The sequence below is a fragment of the Drosophila montana genome, unplaced genomic scaffold (assembly GCF_035044405.1).
Source record: "Drosophila montana isolate Dmon_TW-CO22-7 unplaced genomic scaffold, ASM3504440v1 contig_3733_1, whole genome shotgun sequence".
Lineage (NCBI taxonomy): Eukaryota > Metazoa > Arthropoda > Insecta > Diptera > Drosophilidae > Drosophila > Drosophila montana.
In genome coordinates, this window is record NW_026998620.1 from 10,704,627 (window position 1) to 10,727,372 (window position 22,746).

Below are 22,746 nucleotides of genomic sequence, written 5' to 3' on the forward strand. Positions count from 1 at the left end.
TTTTCAATATAAATACATACGAGTGCCATACAATAAAATACAGTTTGTAGCAGAAGCTGCGCGCTGTAAATATTTGACCTGCCCGCCCACGAACGCCCACTTTCCATAGCAACAAACGCTGTTGGGTTGAGAAAAACCGCAGCGCATGCTTGACTTCCAGTGGCTCTGCCAGCAGGGAACTACGCACTCCGGCAGTCCAAAGGTCTGACGGTCCAACGTACCCGGGCAGTTATTGAATTGATGGTCGCGGCAAGTGCTTTAATGGAAACTTAAGTATCATCGTTTAAAATGACGCAGAAAAGCGCAGCCGACGAACGAACAAACGAACCCAACGAATGTTGGTGACCCTTCACTGCCGACCATTGCGTTGCCAATGCCAATTATTATTTGTATACCCTGTAACCATAAAATGGTTGAAAATTGAGGGTATGTTAAACTTATGCAAATTTGTACTAAAGCCTTCTGGTACACATTTATCAAGGCTACAAACCGATTTGGATTGATATTCAACTGTTTCCCAATGTACCAACAAAAAAAAAAAAAAGAAAAAACTTAAGCATTAACTACCTGTTAAAAAAATAGTTATTATTCCTGTTTTGTTTAAAGATTTAAGAAGCTGAACTGTTTTCTTTAGAGTAGGAAATAAAGCGAAGCTAGATGCGAACTATATCTAGACTGAAAGTCGTTCTTCTTCTGTATAAGCTAGTTAATGTTTTACATATTAGTTAAGTTGCCAAACTAGTACAGGGTATCAATGTTTTCAAGCACACTTGAGCGTGGCCCTCTTACTGCTCAGTTAAATTGTGGGTTTTCGGTGCACATTTATTTTATGCACTTTTTACAACAACTCGCATAGAAATTATGTGCAGGCCTCCGTAATGGACATTGTGAAAATGTATAACAAACATTAAGCAAGGAAAAGCAAACATTCAGCTAAAATATGCAACGCGGCAGGAAAATTTTGATGGAGCTGCAAAGGGGCAACAATCACGTCATGAAAAGGGCATAAAAGTCAGACAAGTAATGAGCGAAGCGAGCAAAGGCAGGGCATATTAAATATGCACCAATTAAAAATGACAACTGGGCCCTAAAACTCAGCAGCAAATCATCAAAAATTTGTTCAACAAAATAAAACTGCAAGAAATATACATATATATTTAAAAAGGTGTCGAACGGCTTACGTGGGGAATTAATTTCAACACCCTTTTTTTATCATCCACCTTATTTTGCGAGACCTGAGTAACTTTTGCATTAACAATCTGAGCTCGTAAAAAACAAACAACCCACCAAAAGAGATGTATAGCCAGCCCAAAGCCTTAGGCTAAACCGATTTGTAAATTTATTTATGCACGCCCTCAGTTCAAACTTTGATTTCTCTCTCATGGATAATAGAAAATCCTTTACAAAGGCCAACAGGATATTCGCTTTAATATTTAATGCCAACCCACAGGCAGCTGGCTAAAAAAAAAAAGCTAATTTTAAAACAGGTTTCAATTGTGTGTACACACAATTGACACAAAGCTCGTTGATTTATTTTAACTATTCATTTATCGCATTTACGCTTGATTTAGCAAATAATGCGAAATTGATTTTAAATCTGGCGCATAAATTAAAATCACAAACAACAGGCAGATAAAAAAAACTCCGAACATGTTAATTACATATACGTCATTAACAATTAATTATAATGATAAAGGGTGAATGGGTCTGTCCAACAAGAAGTGACTTTTAGTCCATTTTAATCAGTGCCGTTATTCCATTAATATGCTCTCAAAGCTGACATTATAAAACGCGAATATATTATTTCAATAAATTTAAACGCATTTTCTGATTTATTCAGAGGAATAAAACTGTTCGCACATGAGCACATGCAAATTCAATCTTATGCAATACATGTCAAACAGCAATTAGCTGTCTCAGATACAAACGTAGGTTAATTTATCTGCAAGTAGCTCAACTTGTTCTAATACCCTATACTGTACTGTAGTGCAAAAGGAAGGTATCATATGTCACATTCACATTTCAGTTGTAACATAAAAACCATTTTTGAAACTTTTATATCTTCATCTTGAGCTTCATCTTTATCTTAAGCTTTATTTTAATATCTTATCAATTCCATTAAACTTTTAACTTTTTACAGCTATATTAAGTGCAACGTTATCGTTAATTTATTATTTGAAGCAGAATTGAATTTCATAGTTAATACTGAACGTTAATCGATCAAGAATGTTTGTTGTACTAAATACTCCAGCCAGGGCTAGTCACAAAAACTCCTTTACAACGTCCCAGGCTTTTAATCAACAAGTTTGTGCAAGTGTATTATTTTTAGCACCAGCTTAGGGTCAAGTTTAAGGCCAGGAGTTTGGAAGTTGTGTTACAACGACAGAGCATTACCCCGGTAAAATGATAAACAATGTCTGGGGACTGTGTCGCCGACGCTGCCTGGTAGACATTTATAATTACAACAAAAAAGTGTTCCCTATTTACATTGTTTTGTTTTTTTTTTCCCCGAATTTTTTCTTCTTGCGAGACTTGGCGCGTTCCTCTTCGCGCCTCTTTGCCAGGATGTGAACGCCCTGTCGGCACATACAAAAAGATGATTTATGTATTTAATTTAATGCTGTTCTTGTTGGTGTTGGTCTTATACAGGACAGTATGTCTTTGTGTGTGTATGTGTTTGTTTATTTGTTGGGCGACAACGGGATAATAAGAGAAACCAGAAACAGGAATCCGGCAGACAGTCCGGAATACTCCTTGTTGTACATTATTTCCTTTTTGCCGGTTTAACGGCATTTTGCTGTTTTAAAGGCATTGTCATTGCTGTTGTTATTGTTGTTGTTGTTGTGGCGCCCACTCACAAAACCGTTAAAATGAAAAATGTGCGCCGTGACTTTGTTATGCTGTTCTTCTTCTTTATCACCTTTATCTCCTGCCGCTGGTTCAGTTGTAATTATAAATAATTTGCTTGTTGTTCTTAGTACATTGTTAGACATTAATAAGTAAATAGACAAGAGGCCAACTAGCTTAGCCCAATGGAACTCGCTTGAATTATGCAAAAAAAACTCAGCAGAAACAAATCAAATTTTCGGGCACAAAGCAGCTACAAACCCCCCCCCCCCCCCCCCCTTGTCCCACAAGCATTACCTTCGACCAGGACCGTGTCCCATGGCCGGATAAGCCGAAAGTAAATAACGAGTACTTGTAAAACATTAGTAACACACACACACACACACACACACACTGCCGCACAGCTATAGAACTATGCAATTACCATAAGCCACACACACATACACATACAAATGTGCCCAAAAAGAAAGAACGAACAAGGATCAAGTGCAAATTTTTGATAATTAAACATTCACAAGCGCCAAAATGCTTAACACAAGCACAACGACTGCCCAAAAAAGTGGGCGTTCTGCCATGTGCCACGCCCATGCAATGGCAACGAGGTAAGGCGCAGGCGGCTGTACGGGGGTCCTGAACTTATGCTGGCAATGTAATTAACACACAAAAATTGAAATCTGCTGCCAAGCACACACGCACACATAGGCAGCCCAGACGGCTTTATTGAGGTCTAGCAAGTCAGTCGTGTGTGTGTGTGTGTGTGTGTGGGCGTGCACACTTGCGCGTGATTGTGTTTGTGTTTACATACATGAAGTCGCAACAACTTCCTTTCTTCTCTTGTATATATATTTTTTTTGTGTTTTCGTAATTAAAAATCAGCTGCAGGATATTTCCTCCATTTTCCCAGCGAAATTACAGGCAACATGTAAAACATAAACAGCAATTTTCACCAAGAACTCAACCAGGCCAGCCTGCTCGACCCGCCATATCCTTAATGCCCCAGAATCGGAGCTGAGCTGGGCGCACTGAGAACTTAATGGTTATTAAGATATGCGCGTTTCAATTGAATTTCGCATTTTAAAAAGAGCTTGTGTTTTTCGTTGAATTGTTTTTTTGTTAAGCGAGTGAAATAAAAACACAATGGAGCGCCGGGTTGAGCATCCAAGTAGAGAGTGCTCGACCGGAAGATATCCCGACAGAGGTTTAGAGCATCGTTTACGTTTATATAAACTATACTGTATAAAAGATATGCTTGCCTATGAATGCGATTATAACATATTATGACAAATTATTTACAGAAGAAGCAACATACAAAGCAATTACTTGAGGTTTACAGGGTATTCAAATGACTGACAACTTATTTCAACTACAGTACAGCCGCAAAAAGAATATGTCTATAAAACGCCGATGTCATTAAAGTTGTAATAATAAGCTTAACAACATTAAAATAAGTAAGACTGCTCCAGTCGGGAATGCCCGACTAGCAGATAGCCTTAACCCAGCAACAAGCTCCCATTTCAAACATTATATATTCCTTCTAAGCAAACATATATAAGAAAGCACATCCACACACACACACACACATGCCGCTTGTTGCGCAGCATAGGTATTTGTTGTCCGATCTTCATGAAATTTTAAGGGCATAAATCAGTAAAATACTAATTGTTTTTCATTTTGGCAGAATAGTGACAGGTATAAGAAAATTGATGTATATTTAATCTCAATATACTATACGGAAACCAAACCAACAAGTTTGATCTATCTAGCTCTAATAATTTTCGATATCGATAATATCGAAATGAACCGACCACAACATATGATAAACTCGTACTACGTATGGAATACGTGAATGTATATTTTAAATTTAAATTCTCTAGCTCTCGAGGGGCACAGGCGGAGATTGACTCAGCTCGTTGTCCTTATCAAGAATACATGTAATTTTAAAGTGGGACTTGCTTTCTTCTGCTCGTTACATACATTTCCAAAAAAAACGGTACACCCTTTTTAAACATTTTCAATGGATCGAGGGTATGAAAAAGCTTTCAAGAATCAGAGTGAAAGGATTTCGAACGTACACTGCGTAAATGTAAGACTTGCAGATGTATGCAAATATGATTGAATCATTTAAATAAATTGTCTGCCTACAGCTGGAGGGCGTGACAAATGGCTCAAGCCCGAGGGTTGGGAAATCCGCAACCATTAACAAATATTTTTATTATACTCAAATAACAATTTCACGTCTGCTGCGCCCGAGAGCCGAATTTATTCACGTAATTTATTTCCCAATCATTTATTTTGTATTAATTAAATATGTGGTTTTTTCATACAAAACCACGTAAATATTTATGTTTTCATAAGTGGTACAGCGGGTGAGAAAAATCTGTTTTTAAGCCACAATACAAACATGAAAACCCCAATAAAAACATTGACGGATTTTCCTTTATGAACTCGCAGCCTAAACTGAAATGAAATGAAAGAGCCTTTGAATGATCTGAGTTTTTTTGGGGTGCGGCCTGTTTTTGACAAATTGACTTTGGTAGCAATAATAATAACCAGAACAGCGAATGGCTCTCAAGTACTAAATTCATATTGATTTCAAACGAAACTCAACATGCAAATGACAGATTTATTTTGCATGCTGTCGTTTCGCCTGTCAATCAACTTGGCCAAGGTGTTGATTGATGTCTAGACTCCTAGACGCAGCAAAAACATTTCATAAACATACATGTATGTATGTATATACTTTTTGACAGCTACGCATTCAGTTTTTCGGGTCTGGTTCCATATTTGGATTTGTTTAGATGTGGGTGCAATGCACGCCAAATAGAACGCCTTCACTACGCCTGGGCGCACTTGATTGAGTTTGGTATGGTATGGGGAAACGAGTGGAGCTACCAAGCTGGGCATTAGCAATGCTTATAAATGCAATGACGCGTGTTGCGATCAATGTTGAATAGGATTATATTACAATATTCAAGTAGATACATATGTATGTATATACGTACATGAGTCTGTCTGTTACTCAGAAATAGAGATGAACGTGTGTCAAATATTTTCAAACACGACTTTGGCACAAAAATTAGTGAAGCAATATAATCATTTATAGACAAATTTAACTAAAATTTGGAATCAAAGTCGTTCGTCCATTTTAGACCTGTGTTATGAAACTTGAAGGACACCTTTAACCCGTATTTGTCCTCAAAAAGGGTCGGATTTTGGGAGACGTGTAGAGCACGTCTCATACGTATTTGCACAAAAATCTTTGAAATGAGCTTGAAACCGATCGGATAGTAAAAAAATCAGTTTCATATAAACGTTATACTCGCTTTTTTCACACTTGCGTGTGTAATCAGCAATCAGTCATTCATGCAGGACAAATATTTTTATACAGAGAGAAAATTAAAATTTTACAAACCCCATGAAATTGTAGTAAAATTTAATGCGGCTGCAACTTGGCCATTAAAATCTTAACCCAGTTTTCATTGTCTGAACAGCCAAAAATGTAACAAAAACACCATTCACAGGTGTACGCAGCATTCACAGGTGTGCGCACGAGCTTTTGTTTGTCAAGTACAGTAATTTGTTTGCGTGTTTATTCATGAAAACGCGGCAAGAGCTCAGACAAGAGGCAGACGAAAAACAAATACATACACACAGACAAAAGCAAATTCCTTCAAACGTGCAATTTAGGCGCACTCTCTCTTTCTTTTGCCCACTATTGCCCTCTCGCTTACTCACACACAACGTAGATTTTAATAATTCAACACTTCTCTTAACGCCAGCAGCAGCAGCAAAATTGAAAACTTAAGCGGGCAAAAACTTGATGCCGCCCCAAAACAGGCGACAATTCTCGTTTTTCAACACCAAGCAGAGCTCCTAAAAAAACAGAGTTGTTAAACGCGACTGGAAACAAAGTGCTTTAAGTCCCCCAAACTTGGGGGTTGGGCACATATACATACATAAATGCGGCGAAGCTTGGGTCTAAGGCTGTGGCTGTTCTTAGTATGACGAATAACCCTATGAGGGGACAAGATAAAAGAGGCTAAGCTTTATTTATTATGCCAGTTAGGGGGCAAATCTTGGGAGTTCCTTTTAACCAAAAGATTGTACTAAAGGGAATTCGTTATGTGCGTAGTCTGTTTGATTTGAAAACTTATGCTTGGTTTTAAATTTTCACAAATTTATCTGCATTTTGGCCAAATATTTACATTTCATTGATTTGTATTTGCAAATTTAAGCTTATATAATATTGTATTTTGTATGTAAAAAAGGTAATTAGTTAGTTTAAGCTACATTTGTGGGAAACCACATCAGAGAGCTGTTAACATTTTTGTTTTACAGCAATCTTACAGAAGCCCCGTCGAAAATTCAATTAAAAACTTTATGAACAACATGGATTTGCAGAAATCAAAGAAAATATTTTAAAATTTGCCTGCACATTACAGGCTCTGTATATGGAAGTGCTATAAAAGCAGCTAGAACAACTGATAGCGATATGCCAGCCCCCAGATAGACGCCAGTTGCCAGCAGTCAGTTACCCAAGCGAATCTGTGGCGCTTCCTCTATTCGCATGTGTGTGTGTGTGTGTGAGGATGCGGCCGGCAATGGCATCAGGTAGTCCAGGCCGTCATGTCGGAGCCTGGGGAGCTCGCGCAAACGAAATAATCCAATATACATATTGTATTGTGCGATAATACGCTACACGAGTGGAAAAACTGTTCGCCTCTCATAGAAGCCAGTCGAGTTTTCCTCTTATTCTCTGCTTCTTGTTTTTTAATACATTTTCTCGCTTTCGTGTATTTACCTTGGTTGCTTTGTTGGCACAATGCTACGTATCTAGGAATAACGTTTGGTACGCTGCTCGAGTGCGTTCATTTAAATTTTTTGCAATTTTTAGGCAGTTGTATGCATGGCAAAACAAACAAACAAACCAACCAACTCCCTTACAAATTCAACGGAAATCATTTCCATTTTCAGAAACTGCGCCGAGAATTTACATGTACATATGCGCGAGCATGGGTTTATACTAGGTATAGACGCCCTTCGAATGAATGTGCAAATAAATTGCAAAGTCAAAACTCACACAAAAATTTCATCAAGATGAAACGCACTGAAATTCCATGAAGTCTTTTGCCTCAGCTGCTTAAATTAACGGAGAAAACTTACTATATTAAACATTTTAGCCAGAAGTTCATAATAAATAAACAAATAAATGATATACCATATTTTATCATCAGTTTTAATCAATACAATATTGCTCATCATTGAACCGAACAATTTAATATGATAAAATAGTACTAGGTAAATATTGAAACACAATAAAACCAAGTGGTCCCCTGCCATTTGAGAAACTGAACATATGTACAGATTGCATTTCATTTGTTTACTCATTTTGTCAATCTCTGCACAAACTATGGCAAATAAAAATTTATTTTGATTGTAAGTGCCAGCCGGGCCATGTGCCAAGGATAAACGGGCTCTCAATGTTTGGGCAACTCCCGGACTTTGTGGTCCATAACTGTTTCGACTGTTTCGACTGCCAACTGCCGGCCAGCCAGTGGGCAAATGTCCAAGATGGTTGGCGCTAATTTTACCGTCTGGACCTTTTTGTACCCGCCCCAGCCTCTGTGCCTGGCTTTCTAAGTTGGTTTGAGTGTCTCCTGGTGCTGTTTATTTTTATGTGACAATGCAAAGTAAGTGCACTTGAGCTGTGCTGCCGGCCTACAATCAGCTGGCAGCTGCTCAGTGCGCGATAATTAACATTTGTTACGCAGGTCAACAGCAATATACACACACGCACACACACTCACACACACGCACACACACAAACACACACACACAAGGTACACTACTCCATAAATGCGTTGAGAGAACTGTATAAAAGTCAGTGAGCTTTAAAATTGGCACGGCCTTTCGCTCAATTACGGCAGTATGAGGAGCTCCATTGGCTGCCGGTTCTGCTGGGGCTGCTCCTGCTGCTGAGTTGCCGTTGCACGGCCATTAGCCCGACGAGTCCGGGATCGGGCTCGACTATGAGAATGGGCATGGGCACAGCAGAGCTCCGACTTCAGTTCTGCTTTGTATGCATGCCATAATTGTTTGGCTAGGAAAAATAACAGCTCGCAGATGCCAATCAATGAGAAGCCCGCTATGATGCCGCAGATGTTGCCAATTGTACCTGGAAATGAAGTAGCATGAAGTCGCATTCATATCCATATATACGTGTATAGTAGGTATATGTATATTTATGCAAAAGTGTAATATGCAGCAGACTCACTGAAGATCTCATACCAGTCGTTTTTAATAATCTGCCGAAAGTATTGAATGTGCGTTTCGGCAAAGTAAATACGCACATCGGCCAACTCGGAGCTGTCATGGCCATAACTGTTATTGGCCATGCCCCTGCTGCTGCCATTGCTGTGCCTCCTGCTGTTGTTGCTGCAAAATTAAACTTATTGATAGTGACTGACGCAGGGTAAACGTTACCCCATCAGGGTAGCATGCACAGAGATGAACCAAGCCAAAATTAAAACAAAAAGCCTTTTTCAATCACGAAACTTCAGTAATGGAAACTGAAGGAACTGTGGAGTTGTGGGAACCATAAAATTTAACGTCATTACTTTGAATATTTTCGTTTGTCTGAAGCTGAAACTATCAAGGATTATTCGATAATAGCAAATATCTCATCGAATTATCAGACAAGCCTAAAAGTATGAATTTGAGTAAAATATTTTTTCGAAAGTGGAATTCAGAGAACGTGTGAAAATTGATTTTAAAATGAAATGACGCAAATTCGCCTCTTCACTTATTTTTTTTTGCCAATACTTGCTGCTTACGTCATAGGTCTATGCAGACTGTTGAGGGCCAGAGCTCCGGCGCCACGAACATTGTAGCGCGTCTCAGTGCAGGAGGGCAGACAGTCGGGACAGTAGAGGGCATCCTCCAGCTCATGCTCGAGGCCGGGCACATTGGCGCGACTGGTGATGACATTCAGCCATTTGACTGAAATAATACCAAAAACTCTATCGACTTCAACAACTGTCACAGCCACAGCCACTGCCCACTCACACTTGTAGCGCCTGAGGCACTCCATGTGCTGGAGCGTGCAGAAGACGCCTCCCGTGGCGTCTCCAATGTATTGCTTGGGTAACTGAAAGGGCAGGCACTCACACAAATTATACATGCTGCGGGCGCGGCAGGCGGAGATGCATTTGCTGAAGGTATACCGGCTGGTGAAGTTGTGCGGAGTCTCATCCCAGAAGCGACATTTACGCTATAGACACGTTTATTGATTGATTGGACAATGATTGACATCTGGTTATGATACGCACCACAGCGGGACTCATGTGTCGGGCTTCCGGCACAGTCTCCAAGATCTTGGGCCGCACGGGCAGATGAGTGCGACGACCCGTCTGCACATAACGTATGGCAACGCCCCCAGATTGAGGATCCGGATAGTTCATCGGCTCGTAGATGGCAATCTGCTTAGAGAATAATAGTTAAATGAAATAGCTAAGATTTTGTATTGGCTGCTATAAGCTAGAATCTTAATTTTATTTGTGACCTTTCTTTTATTTTTGCTATTTTGCCACATTTGTATAATCTACCAAAATAAAGAACATAGTGTAGGTATTACCGAAAAGCCGTCTAGATTATGCATCTTATAAAAATTATCGTCCTGTTTAGATTTGAGTGTAAGCACCAGACCCATATCGTATCCATAAAAGCGCTGATGATACGTGTGACCCTTGAGAAACCTGCGAAAAGCCAACAATATATACCCAACCCACAGCATTCGATGTTTGGATTTGCATACTCTCCATCGGAATTGAAAGTGCAACAAAATCCATAGATCGAGAGCGTTTCACGGAATTCCTGCAGGCAATCGAAGGATCGGCCGGCGAAACGACACGATACAAAGATGTCGCTGCAATTGGGTGTCAGGATGCGCATACGTTTGTTTGTATTGAAGAACAGTTCGTAGGGCCTAGTATCGACCGAATCCAAAAAGCCCTGAAAGCGTAGCACGCGCTCATAGTCGCCCAATTCCTCGGGACTGTACAACATGCCAAAGGCACGAAGCTCACCATAGAAGTAGCTGGCATTTCGCTGCTTGGGATCCTTGCCGCTGCTGGAATGGATAATGAGAAGGCATACCTAGTAAGGGGCTTGCCACAACCAGACTTAACTCACAGCTCCTGTGCGTAATGCCAGACGGCACGCTTGGATATGCGATTCTGGGTGCAAACTGTGACGGCGGGCAGGGCGACTTGGCATACGGGATATAATGGATTGTATAGGGTGGTCACCAGCTCATCCGTTGCGTCCTTATACGTGCCCCATACGAATGCAATTAGGACGGTCAGCGCAGTTATGTGGCAAATAAGCCAAAAGAATCTGCGGCAGAGTTTGCTAATTGAAAGGACCGTCGAGCGGGGAGGAACGAAGGCTTTTAAGCCTTGGCCGTGCCGCTTACCGCTCCTGAATGCGACGACCGTGCTCGACTAATTTGCCATAACAATGAAATGACAGGTTTTGCAGCAAATCCTTTAACGCCGCGGGAAACGACAGTTTTCGCGTAGCTGGTTCCTCTTCGCGAATAGCCGCCATTTGCGCGACTGACGCAGGTGGGTGAATCCTTGGGTTGGGTATCCACCAGGCGGCGCGTCCGACCACCAATCGTTGGGGTGGCAATCGCGTTGCCCGTTCCGTATTTGTTGTCATGTTTGGCACTCACTCAACCGTTTGTGGATTGCAACTGTTGCGGCTGTCTACGCGGTGCGCGCCTTTTTGTAGGCGCTCTCCAACAAATGTCCTGCCTGGCATTGTCCCTGGCAGCGGGATGGGTGGCTGTTGGATGCCAGCTCGTTTTAATGAAAATTTTGCAGTCATGTCGTGCTTGTTGTTGTAATTAGGCCTCGTGTTTCAACTTATTGCCAACAAATTAACTGCGACATGGCACGCGGTGTTCAGCATTGGTCCCAATCCCACTCCGTTGCCTGTTTATTCAGCCAGGCTCTCGATTCGTCTTGGCAATTTTCCTTAATTGTCAACAATTTAAAATGAAATTAGTTAAATGCGCATTAAATGTCAGCCAACGGAAACAGCAACATCATCATCGTCGTCATCATCATCATCGCCATCATCATCCTCATCATCATAATCATCATAATGTCATTAGGTAGCAGCAAGGACAGAAGCAGGTCATGTCCTTTTTGATTTAGCTTGGGCTTGCTGGCAGTCTAAAAAAAAACATCAGCACCCTCCCCAAATATGCCTCGTGGCCTGGATTATGAAGTAGGCAAATGAAGCCACGTGTTGATTGTGAATATAGATATACGAACTTTTATATTTCAAGTATTTCTGTTTATTTTAACATTGTGCTGCTGTGGCTTTAAACAATTACAATTTAATTTTGCTTTATTTGAATATAGATATAAGAACTTTTGTATTTCCAGTATTTATGGATTACATTCAATAATTACAAACATAATTTTCCACGCATTTTTCCCAATACTTGTCTCTTTTTTCTTCAGCTCCTCCCTTTTTCCTATGGGCATATATGTAACTTTCGTGCATTCAACATCTTTGCCTTGCTGTTAGCTCTGCTAAGATCTATTATACGACAGCAGCCCATGTAAATGTACTTGCAGAAAAAGAAAAGCGCCTCAAAAATGGCCACCAATGAAAATCCCATAAATATCGACAAAATATTTCCAATGGTGCCTGATAGACAAACAAATACATATGGATAAAAAATAAGAGGTATTATTGTATTCACAAATACTTACTGAATATCTCGAACCACTCGTTGTTCAATAATCTCATGTAGAGCTGAGCATGCGGCTGTCCAAAAAAGACTCGCAGTACGGATAAATCGGAGCCTAGCAGTGTGTCATTATATTCATCAGGTTTTAGGTTGGCCAGATAGGTATCAATGGGTAGCTCACTCATAGATACCCTGTACTGGACATCGTTGCATGAAGGCAGACACTGTGGACAGTAAAGTGCTTCCTCTATTTCGCGCTCCAGACCCGGAATTCTCAGTCTCTCAGTTAGCACATTATTCCATTTAACTGCAAAATAATTCTCGAAATATGTGAAGAGATTACTTGACTAGAGTCAAGAACTTACATTGATACTGGCCGAGGCACGTAACATGGCTAAGCGTACAATAGACAACGCCTTCCAAGTTCTCCACCAGCTCCAGTGGCAACTGGAAGGGCAGGCAGTTGCACAACGCTATGATGCTGCGTATGCGACATCTGGTAATGCAGTTGGGAAACGTATAGACGGAGTTCATCATTCGCATATTCGACTCGCTATGGAAATAACAGCGACGCTAGAATAGAAGAAAATATTATAAAAATCAATTTAGAAACTAATCGCAACAGCTTACATTAAATGGGGAAAAGGAGTGTAAATTCTTATCGGTATCTATAACGCGCGCAAAAATCTTCAGAAAACTTTCCTGCCTTTGTCCTGGAAACATTTCCAATGCATTTGACGATGATATCGATGCATAATTGTCCGCGTCATGGATTATGACCACGTAACCATTTGTATTCAAAATGGGCGCCAAATAATCCGCATGACTCGAATTGAGCACGACTGTAAGGCCCAAAGCTGAATCAGCAAAGCGATTCTTAAAATCGCGTCTCTTGAGTCTGCATAATGATTAAGTCAATATAATGATTAATCAAAGTGTGTAATATAAGAGGTCAACATGGCTTACCTGTTCTTGCCATTAAAAGTGCAGCAGGGTCCATATTTGGTCAGACTGCTCTGAAAAGCGGAATCGCTAAAGCAAGGTATATCCACATTCCGCAGACTGCATTTCATTATATAATCCCTGCAATTGGGCGCTAACTGGAAAACATATGATATGGCCTAGCCAGTTTTCGCAGATTGTTAAGACAAGCTCACCATTCTCATAATACGCCGCGTATCGAAGAAGGTTTCGTTGTTCCAGGTGCCGAATATATCCAAAAACGCTTGAAAATTAACATAATCATCGACGTCTGAGTCCCGGTCGCCGGGTATATATAATTTGCGTAAATACTTCAGCATGTCCAAGTAGTACTTCAATTCACGTGGGGATGGATCATTTCTTTGCCTGCTCGAGAATGTCAGTGTGTGAAGACCAGAAAGGGGTCGATGGGATTAAGGCTACTTACAGCTCGAGAGCGTATCTGGTCGCGGCCCGCATGGAAATGCGATTGTTGGAGCATATTGACACAGCCGGAAATGGCACATTTTCAACAGGATAAAGTGGATCCTTCAGATTGATGACAAAGTATTGTGCAATAAATTGCTCCCAGGTGAGCAAGAGCACAGCCACCATTGAAATGAACGTGGTCGTGTGCACCAGCAGCCAAATTAATCTGCAAACAAACGAGCCCAAGATAAACGCACAAAGCGCACGGCCATGAGCGCGTTTTGAGGCAAATACGAAAACGGAAATGAAAAATGTGAAAGCAAAAAAAAAAATTAATGCAATGCTACAGCGGAACGAGATGCAACGAGACGTTGACGATGACGGCAGCGCCTGGAGAGCGGGGCGGAAAGACAAAAGACCCGAAGCATAGCTTCACATTTTCTATGGGGTCCACGTTGCGTATGAGCAACGTAACGTCAGTGTAGCAAAAGCAGCATCGAGCTGCTTTTTCCTCTGTCGCTTACCTCTCCGCCAACGTTAATTCCGATGCCAATAGTTTGCTATAGCCCTGCAAGGATATATTGCGCAGTAATTCAACCATATCCAGACAAAAGCGCGACCCAAGCGACGCCTTGCGCCCAGCGCCGCCACCCGCTTTCGCTGCACTCGGATTTTTAATCCACCAGATGGCATTGGATGTTGATTCAATATTAACCATTGGAGCGCACAATTTTAACGATGATGCGAGCTATTCGCGCTATGCCTGTCCTGTCCCTGAACTTGTTGTCCGCCAACTGAGAGCCTTTGACGTGCGATTGAGTAGCTACTGCCGCGACCAAACTGGGCGTGGCCACGCGTCGAGGCCTTAATGCAAGTTTGTCATTAACTTGGGTTTTAATTGTCTTAGCGGCTGGCTACAAAAACTCCTACAGTAATTATGGAAAAACGTGCAGCATACTTTTAGGCATTCACAGCAAACACCAAGCCAGCGTTGCCAACTACTTATGGCAGGTTTCGTTGAAAACTTTTACTCAAAACTCAGGTTGCCTTGAACAGTTATAGTTTATTTAAAAACATAAAACTACATAATTAAAAATTAAATAAAATCCAATGATTTATTAAATACATTTATATATAAATAAGTTTAATGAAATGAAAATAGCAAGCTCAATCATGTACGCAAAAACTATTGCATACTTTTATGCGCAATGGCTAATAAAAAGTAACTTTAAATTATAAGAAAACTGAAAAAATGTATTTACATGTATTAAAACTGACTTAATATCTTGTAAGCTTAAGTATTTATCAAATAAACTGGCGTTTACTTTTAGCGGCCTGCCGGCCAAAATGGCTGACCCGGATAGTTACGGCTGCCCACAAAAGCATACTGATTGGGATTAACGACCCGAGCTATATCCGTATAACTGCGTCCGTTGCGCTCCGTGCGATATCCATAGGCCGGCCAGCCCAAAGCCACGGCAAGCAGTGTGAACCAGGCCAGTAGAGCGAGCAATAAACCCTTTCCTTGCAGGGAAGACATTCTGTTTCTAGGGATCGCTATTGAGAACTGCGCTTCGATGTCGTCGCGTCGATCCCTTTTATATGACTCTGTGCCCAGTAAGTGGTCAGAATTGTCTTGAAATTCTGCTGCCTGATCGATCAGGTTTTGGTGTGACAACAGCAACAACACTTTAAGCAATTTCAGTGCCACGCGACGCATGCTGCGCACGTAGCGCCATTGTCAACCTCCTCTTCTCTCAGACTGCGACGTGGGATCTTCACCTGAAACATCTCGTAATGCCATCAAAATGTCATTCACTTTGCGACCGGTCAGGCTTTAGGTACCAGTAATCACGTTTTGACTCAGAACAAAATAGATATATGTATATATATAAATTCAAAGCGATCTAAGCTTTCAGCTGTCAATTTTTATAGCTCAGTGAATGATTTGGCTAGTTAAATTTTGGCTACTTTAAAAGTAATTAACAACTGCTAAATGACAACTAATGACGTTTTGTGGGTGCGCTAATAGTCGTACAATATGTTGAAATATATACATTTCAGATTGCATTGAATAATATATCTACCCATATTCATACATATAAAGATCTTAAGAATAGCCAGAGGGGAACTCCTAGGCGACTGCGAAGCTAAGCTGCATACATATCTCTATACCAGACTGAGTCAATGCTAATTGAATCACATGTGCTCGCACTTAAGGTACATATATCTTTTATGTATCGAACAAAAACCTGTCTTGCAATCATACGATATTTGCGGTTAACTAAAAGGAGTATAATAAACGATGTTTAAAGAGACAGCTGAAATCGGACAAACTTGAATAGAAAATAGCTGTAACCAGGTCTCTATGATATGAAGAGAAGAGATTAATTTAATTTTCAAATAAAACAAACAATATAGTCAATAAAAGCATCTTAGTTAAAGCGTCTTAAACATATGCATTAATAAACTAGAATGTAATCTATCATTAACGTCCTCCTGGCCAATAGGGCTGTCCTGGATAATTACGGGAGCCGATTGAAGCATATGGATTGGGATTAACGACACGCGCTATTTCCGAATATGAATTTGCAGGCCGGGCTAAGGCCAGGGATAACATCGTGATCCAAGCGAATAGAGCTATCAGCAAGAGTTTTCCTTGCAACGGAGACATTTTGTTTCTAGAGTTTGCTATTGAGAACTGCACTTCAATGCCGCCACGCAGAAGCCTTTTATACGACAAAAGTCAGTAAGTGGCCAGAGAAATCAATGCATTCTGTTTCCTGCTTATCGATCAGGTTTCGATTTAACAATAACAACATTAGCATTTCTATGGTAATACAAATACGACTAATTCCATGTTGACTTCTACCACTCACACAACTTCCGATGTTAATCTTAAGCTGTTTTATTTTACACAATCATGTTTTCACTCACAACTGACTACACACTTTCAACACTCAGTTGGAAAAGCAGTGTGAATGATCGGGCGCAGCATAACATAACTATGACAATTTAAATAGTAATTAACAAGTGTAATACGACTTGCTAATGACGTAGGTGCGCCAGTTGTTCATTAGTATATGGTATGTCGCAAATGGCGGGAAACAATTGCGTATTGTTATATAAACTTATAAGAATTGCAATGAAATTTGGTTTTTTTCTTTCCTGTAATGACAATTTTATTATGGACTTAGGGGAACTCCTATATGAGTGTGCCGCATATCTTAGCAGATAAATGACTCAGTAATGGTAATTAAATCTTATTTACTTGTATTTTCTCACAAGTGTATGCCTTATGTAAGTGCAACCCAGTCTTTGAATCAGTTTACACTCAAGGGCTTATTTTATATACCAGCTAAACTATAAAATATAATATTTGTGCCTGAAGATTGCCAGACTAGTTGCGTATGTGATCATTGTCGAGAAAAGGGAACAATGAGGATCCGGTATCGAGTCCCATGCTAGAATCTGGATGTAGTGATATATTGATTATGGCCCTTAACTGATCTTTAAAAAAGTGTATTAATATTATATACATTTTGAAAAAGGTTTTAAAAAAAGGATTTGCTTTTAAAATGAATATCTTATAAAGATAATATAAAATCTCAACTGCTCTTAGATATTATATTTACAAAAAAAGTTTAAAAAAAAGGGTTTGTTTTAACAATTTAATATCTTATAAAGATAATATAAAATCTCAAGCGAATTTCTCTTTCAACGCTAACAATAGAATTGTCTAAACTGGAGACATGTTACGGATATGCAGATATATTGAAGTTAATTTAGATTTAGTTAAAAGACTTTTCATAAAAACTAGCAACAGTATTTTGTGTACCAATTGACATTACTTTAATATATTCAAACATATAATTTTCCTATGATTAGCTTTAGAATTTGTTAGCCCCACAGGGCAGAATAGGGTGAAGTAGATAACGAACCGCGCCTAGTCCTTAATAGGGATCCGGTCATAGAACTCTAGCTATATCTGAGTAGGTGCGTTTAGTTTTTCGTCAATTTCTGGAAATTTCAGGTTGAATTTCCAGAACCAGGCCAATAGAGCGAGTGAGAAGCCTTCGGGTAAAACTACACTTTATAGTCATAAGGTAGAACCTTTTTATATGCCCAGTAAGTACCAAGAAGAATCACCATATTCTATGTTCTACCTATCGATCAGGTATTGATGTAACAAAAACAACATAAGCAAATGCAAAAACAGTCGGCCGACAAATCCCATGTTAACTTCTATAACAACAATACTTACTTACAGCTTCCGATGCACATTTTAATCTGTATAGGCATATCAACAATCTAGAATACTCGCTCACATCTAGTTGTAGGGAACTTGGACGTAAATATATAAAAGACAATCGCTTAAACATATATTATGAGATTGACTGTGCATACGTAGACATATACATATAATGCATATAAATATATATAAATTGTATTTATTAAATTTAATTTTTTTGCCTTATTAAATGCCAGTTTGATTTATACTTAGGGTAACTTCGACATGAGTGTGTGTCGCATATATTAATTAAAAAAAATTATTCAGTAATGTTAATAAAATCGTATACACTTCTACTTATGGCAGATGTGCGCATTATATAAATTAAAACCCGTCTTAAAAACAACTCGTAGCCCCCTGTCCCTTTTCCACATTACAAATAAAAAGTTCTTTCAACTGGTCACAGGTCAATTTACACTAATAATAAAAGAAGTACATACAAATTGTTAACTGGTTAGTACTATAAAATCCGTATTCGACATTAAAATCAACTAGATTTGTTTTCAAGAGCGTGATTCGCGTGACATTTACGTGACACTCCCATCCCTAAGCGACCTAGTCGCATTTCAGTCACGTAGCGCCGAGCGATGTGGTATATATGTACATATATATGCATACATATGTTTAGTCTGATAACAAATGTTATTGCAAAGCTAATTAAAAATAGCTTTAATTTAAAAAGTTTCACATACAAAACACGCAATAAGATGCAGTTGAACTTGAATTATTTGAAAACAAAACTTTCACTGATTTATTTGCCCTAACTTGTTAATATTACACAAATGTTCACTATAGATGCTAGCCCCACAGAGGGGAATATGGAGCACGCGGTAGATAACGACCCGCGCCTAGTCCTAGATAGGGATCCGGCCGTAAGACATTAGCAATATCTGAGTAGGTGCGTCCAGTGCGCTGTCGATTTCTTGTCCTGTACGGCTGCTGTGGATACCCATAGCCATAGCCATAGCCATCGTAACCATCATAACCGCCATATCCACTATATCCGCCATTATAGTTATGGCCATAGTTTGCCGCATGACCACCATAGCCATAGTTGTAGCCTGGATAGGCTGAACCAGCGTTTCCCTTCAGTCCTTTTAGTGCCTTGAAAAACAGAGCGTTTCCCAAGTCCAGGCAATTGCCCAGCAGCAAGGAGAGGAACATTATGCTAGGAACTCTCATGTTGTCTGTCTCTGGTTCTGGTTCTGGTTCTGTGCGGATCGTTTGTGTTCTGGCCATATATCTACGCAGTTCCCTTCTATTTATACCCTGCGAATGGAATAGTCGGGATAGCGATGACACATTATGCTTTTAATGGTTTTATTTCAGCGTCTGTCTAGATATTTAGCCACCTGGATCGCTAGAGATCTGCTGCCATAATGCTAATGTCAATCCATCCAGCAACAATTTAATGCATGACTGTGAATTACTTGGACGTTAACAGATGGATCAAGCATATTGACATGCGGAGCACGTGCGTGATTAACGCACTGCGCGGGAAGAAGCCGCTCAAGCGGATCCATGAGTCGGCGGCCGTCGGTCAACGGCTGCCTTCATCTTATTTCCTCTCAAGCTTTTTGGACTTTTTGTTTACAATTTTGATGAACACATAATACGCTCCGTTAGAGAGCGAATCTTTTGTGGCTCTCGCGATCTCTCATCATGCATTGATTAGCACAAGTCGCAAACAGCAGACAAACAAACCGAGGACAGGTTTTGAATACAAATCCGAAACGTCTGCCTCTCTTATCGCCTAACGCCAAAAACTTTCCCCTCAGTTAGAACTGGCTGCTCTTAGCGCATGGGCGCTCAAGCTCGATTCAATCCGACGTGATCATGACGCGAATACGAATAAATATGCTAACGGCCTTGGTAACGTGCCTTCTACTCCTAATCCGCACGTGTAGTTGCCAATTTTCAATAGCGAGATCAGCGGCATCAGCTGGTGGTGCAGTGGCATCCGCCGGCGCCATTACCGCTGTAGCCCAGTTACTTCAACAAGGATTGAATGGCAGGCCACATCACGGCGGCAGGAGGCGTACGCCACCAGGCCAAATGAATAGACATGGCGGCGACGGCTGGAATGGTGGCGACGGCTGGAATGGTGGCGGCGGTTGGAACGGTGGTGGCAGGCAACCACCTCCTGGTTGGGGTAACTGGGGAGGCGGCAGACCAAATCCTCCTGAATGGGGTGGCTGGAGTGATGGAGGCGGAAGGCGACCTCCACCCGGATGGGGTGGTGGCGGAGGCTGGGGAAATGGAGTTCCACCCGGTTGGAGAGATAGAAACGGTCCCCCACCACCTGGCTGGGGAGCTGGAAATGGAAATGGAAATCCCCCACCTGGCTGGGAAGACGGAAACGGAACTCCACCCTCTGGATGGGGAGATAACGACGGATCTTCACAGCCTGGTTGGGAAGATAACTACGATTCATCGCGCCCCAGTTGGGTGGATGGAAATGTTCCATTCCAACTGCCTCCAACGAACGACAATGGCCAGTTACCTGTCAATAGCAATTCCAATTCACCAATTAACACGCCGTCAACAACGACGCCAAGCCCCACTGCCCCTGCGCCAGCCACACAACCCACCCACAATACACTGATAGTTGGCAAAAATCCACCGCCTCTTGTAATTTCGCCTACTCCCCCTCCAAATCCTGGTGACATGCTTATTGTGGGCACAAATCATCCACCGCTGGGGCCGCTAACAACACCAACGCCATCATCTAGATCGATTGAGCAATCCCGGTTACGAGACATTGTCTTCCCCAATTCGTTACATTACGTGCACGCTCCCAGCCTGGAACTTCAAGCGGAACCAATCGATGTGCGTAGAAGAAAATGAGCTTCACGATCTGTTAGGTCTTTCAGTATGTTAGTTTATACTAAGTAGAGATAATAATTATACATTAATATTTATAGGGAATGTGCAATTTAATAAACACAAATAAAATTGAACAATGGCAAAGCTCAGTTCTCTCTGAGATTCGGCTCGAACTCAAGTTCGTTTTCGTATGCCTAGGGGCTATGAGCTATATAAACAGGTTCTGTGAGCTGACAAACAACAGATAAATACATATGTATATAAGAAGAGGGCAATATGTATAAAAATTATGTATGTGCTGAACTTGAGCTGATAATATTCGTATTACTTATAATACTGATGCGATGTTTTCCATTCCTGGATAGGAATATGTATACCTTGACTCTTGCTCTCGTAATCTACGAGGTAAGAATCGAGGCCGATATTTATCGATTTCATCTACAAAGTGAAAGTCTCTGGAGTCCCCAATAGGTCAGCTCGACTCTTGATGCTATAATTTACGGAGTCGGAGATGCTCGTTTGCCCAACTTTTGTAAATCAATTTTTTCCCGTTTTCAAAAGGTACAGGAAACAATCTCAGCTTTGTGATTCTCGATCACGGGGCTGAAGCTCTCTAAGCTGTGACCATGTTCAACATGGTCAGAAATAACAACATATAGATTGAGAAGTTGGCAGTCATTTAAATAAATTATGGATAAAAAACATTCTTATAATCTTAAGTAATTTCTAAAATATGTATCAAATGCAAATGGATTTTAATAACCGTGTTGCTTGTAGCCGCCAACTCCGGGTCCTATTGGGCCCGACCTGCCATAGCCTTGTCCATAAGTAGGCGCTGTGGGTGCATAGCCATGTGGATACTGCGGTTCCGGATAGTAGCCCTTTGCTGGACCATGCACAGGTCTTGGATAGTACCCGTATGCAGGCTGTGGCGGTGCCTGGGAATAGGGACTGCCAACAACCACACCATTGCCATGGACATGTCCACCCCCGCCGCCATAATAGTAATCATAGCCATGATCGTAGCCCTCATGTATAAGCGGTGCTGATGGTGGTAATGGTCCATAGGGTCCCCCTCTTGCGTAATGCGGGCTATCGTCCAGTACTCCAAGCAGCACCTCAGCCATCTTATCAAAGGTGGGTTTGGCCTGTGCAGCCAGCAGAAATGCCAGCGACAGGAAGCAGAATCCTATGTTGAGTTGCATCTCTGTGAGTGTTAAAAATGAATATGATACTCTTCCTTCACGAGAATCGGGTTTATATAGCATGCTGATAATCGAACATATATATGTATGTGTTTACTCAATGATCAACCTTCAACAATGCTGATGATCTTATCATTAATAGGCCAATCGGATGGAGACGGACGGAGAACTAGGTGCGCGTATCAGGGCTACGCATTCTCGTTTCTGCAAAACAAAGTCAAGGTTTAGCGAACCAAACTATGTGCTCACCCACAAAACATGGGAAAACCCTAACCCTAGTGTATTGTCTCGTTAAAACATAAGATTGTGACGTCTATAAATTTGATTAATGAACTTAAGTTCTATAATCTATAATCTGTTTTTTTTTTAAGGTATTACATATAAAAACGCTCCGCAGCATATTTGTTTTGTAAATATTTCTA

At 40.8% G+C, this 22,746-nt stretch overlaps 5 protein-coding genes across 5 annotated transcripts; 1 reads left to right on the top strand and 4 right to left on the bottom strand.

The window, feature by feature from the left end:
* Positions 1–8,186: 8,186 nt before the first annotated feature.
* Positions 8,187–11,454, bottom strand: ppk24 (pickpocket 24). The gene is made up of 9 exons (XM_064695000.1): positions 11,321–11,454; positions 11,038–11,241; positions 10,661–10,975; positions 10,481–10,601; positions 10,176–10,310; positions 9,913–10,117; positions 9,681–9,846; positions 9,122–9,273; positions 8,187–9,022 (listed from the first exon to the last, which is right to left on the bottom strand). The coding sequence occupies exons 1-9, from the start codon at positions 11,452–11,454 to the stop codon at positions 8,766–8,768; spliced, it is 1,689 nt and encodes a 562-aa protein (XP_064551070.1). The 3' UTR covers positions 8,187–8,765.
* A 940-nt stretch (positions 11,455–12,394) lies between these two features.
* On the bottom strand, positions 12,395–14,720 carry ppk22 (pickpocket 22). Its single transcript, XM_064694969.1, has 8 exons — positions 14,527–14,720; positions 14,022–14,228; positions 13,771–13,960; positions 13,580–13,713; positions 13,244–13,511; positions 12,979–13,186; positions 12,636–12,920; positions 12,395–12,570 (listed from the first exon to the last, which is right to left on the bottom strand). Exons 1-8 carry the CDS (start codon positions 14,718–14,720, stop codon positions 12,395–12,397), a joined length of 1,662 nt encoding a protein of 553 aa, XP_064551039.1.
* A 4,323-nt stretch (positions 14,721–19,043) lies between these two features.
* On the bottom strand, positions 19,044–20,105 carry LOC135436187 (shematrin-like protein 3). The gene is made up of 2 exons (XM_064693696.1): positions 19,646–20,105; positions 19,044–19,562 (listed from the first exon to the last, which is right to left on the bottom strand). Exon 2 carries the CDS (start codon positions 19,530–19,532, stop codon positions 19,092–19,094), a length of 441 nt encoding a protein of 146 aa, XP_064549766.1. The 5' UTR covers positions 19,533–19,562; positions 19,646–20,105; the 3' UTR covers positions 19,044–19,091.
* On the top strand, positions 20,065–21,256 carry LOC135436186 (pro-resilin). Its single transcript, XM_064693695.1, has one exon. It carries the CDS (start codon positions 20,130–20,132, stop codon positions 21,138–21,140), a length of 1,011 nt encoding a protein of 336 aa, XP_064549765.1. The 5' UTR covers positions 20,065–20,129; the 3' UTR covers positions 21,141–21,256.
* A 523-nt stretch (positions 21,257–21,779) lies between these two features.
* On the bottom strand, positions 21,780–22,363 carry Srg1 (Sting-regulated gene 1). The gene has a single exon (XM_064693571.1). It carries the CDS (start codon positions 22,322–22,324, stop codon positions 21,875–21,877), a length of 450 nt encoding a protein of 149 aa, XP_064549641.1. The 5' UTR covers positions 22,325–22,363; the 3' UTR covers positions 21,780–21,874.
* Positions 22,364–22,746: the final 383 nt, after the last annotated feature.

What these genes read in the sequence shown, in the direction of transcription:
- ppk24 (XM_064695000.1), bottom strand. Translation starts at nt 11,454, where the DNA reads ATGGCGGCTATTCGCGAAGAGGAACCAGCTACGCGAAAACTGTCGTTT. An exon ending in GGTCGTCGCATTCAGGAGCG is followed by an intron (nt 11,242 to 11,320) that starts GTAAGCGGCACG and finishes ACTCTGCCGCAG; the next exon opens with ATTCTTTTGGCTTATTTGCC. An exon ending in TGGCATTACGCACAGGAGCT is followed by an intron (nt 10,976 to 11,037) that starts GTGAGTTAAGTC and finishes TATCCATTCCAG; the next exon opens with CAGCGGCAAGGATCCCAAGC.
- LOC135436186 (XM_064693695.1), top strand. Translation starts at nt 20,130, where the DNA reads ATGACGCGAATACGAATAAATATGCTAACGGCCTTGGTAACGTGCCTT.
- LOC135436187 (XM_064693696.1), bottom strand. Translation starts at nt 19,532, where the DNA reads ATGGCCAGAACACAAACGATCCGCACAGAACCAGAACCAGAACCAGAG.
- ppk22 (XM_064694969.1), bottom strand. Translation starts at nt 14,720, where the DNA reads ATGGTTAATATTGAATCAACATCCAATGCCATCTGGTGGATTAAAAAT. An exon ending in ACTCCTTTTCCCCATTTAAT is followed by an intron (nt 13,187 to 13,243) that starts GTAAGCTGTTGC and finishes CTTCTATTCTAG; the next exon opens with CGTCGCTGTTATTTCCATAG. An exon ending in CGAGTGGTTCGAGATATTCA is followed by an intron (nt 12,571 to 12,635) that starts GTAAGTATTTGT and finishes TTTGTCTATCAG; the next exon opens with GCACCATTGGAAATATTTTG.
- Srg1 (XM_064693571.1), bottom strand. Translation starts at nt 22,324, where the DNA reads ATGCAACTCAACATAGGATTCTGCTTCCTGTCGCTGGCATTTCTGCTG.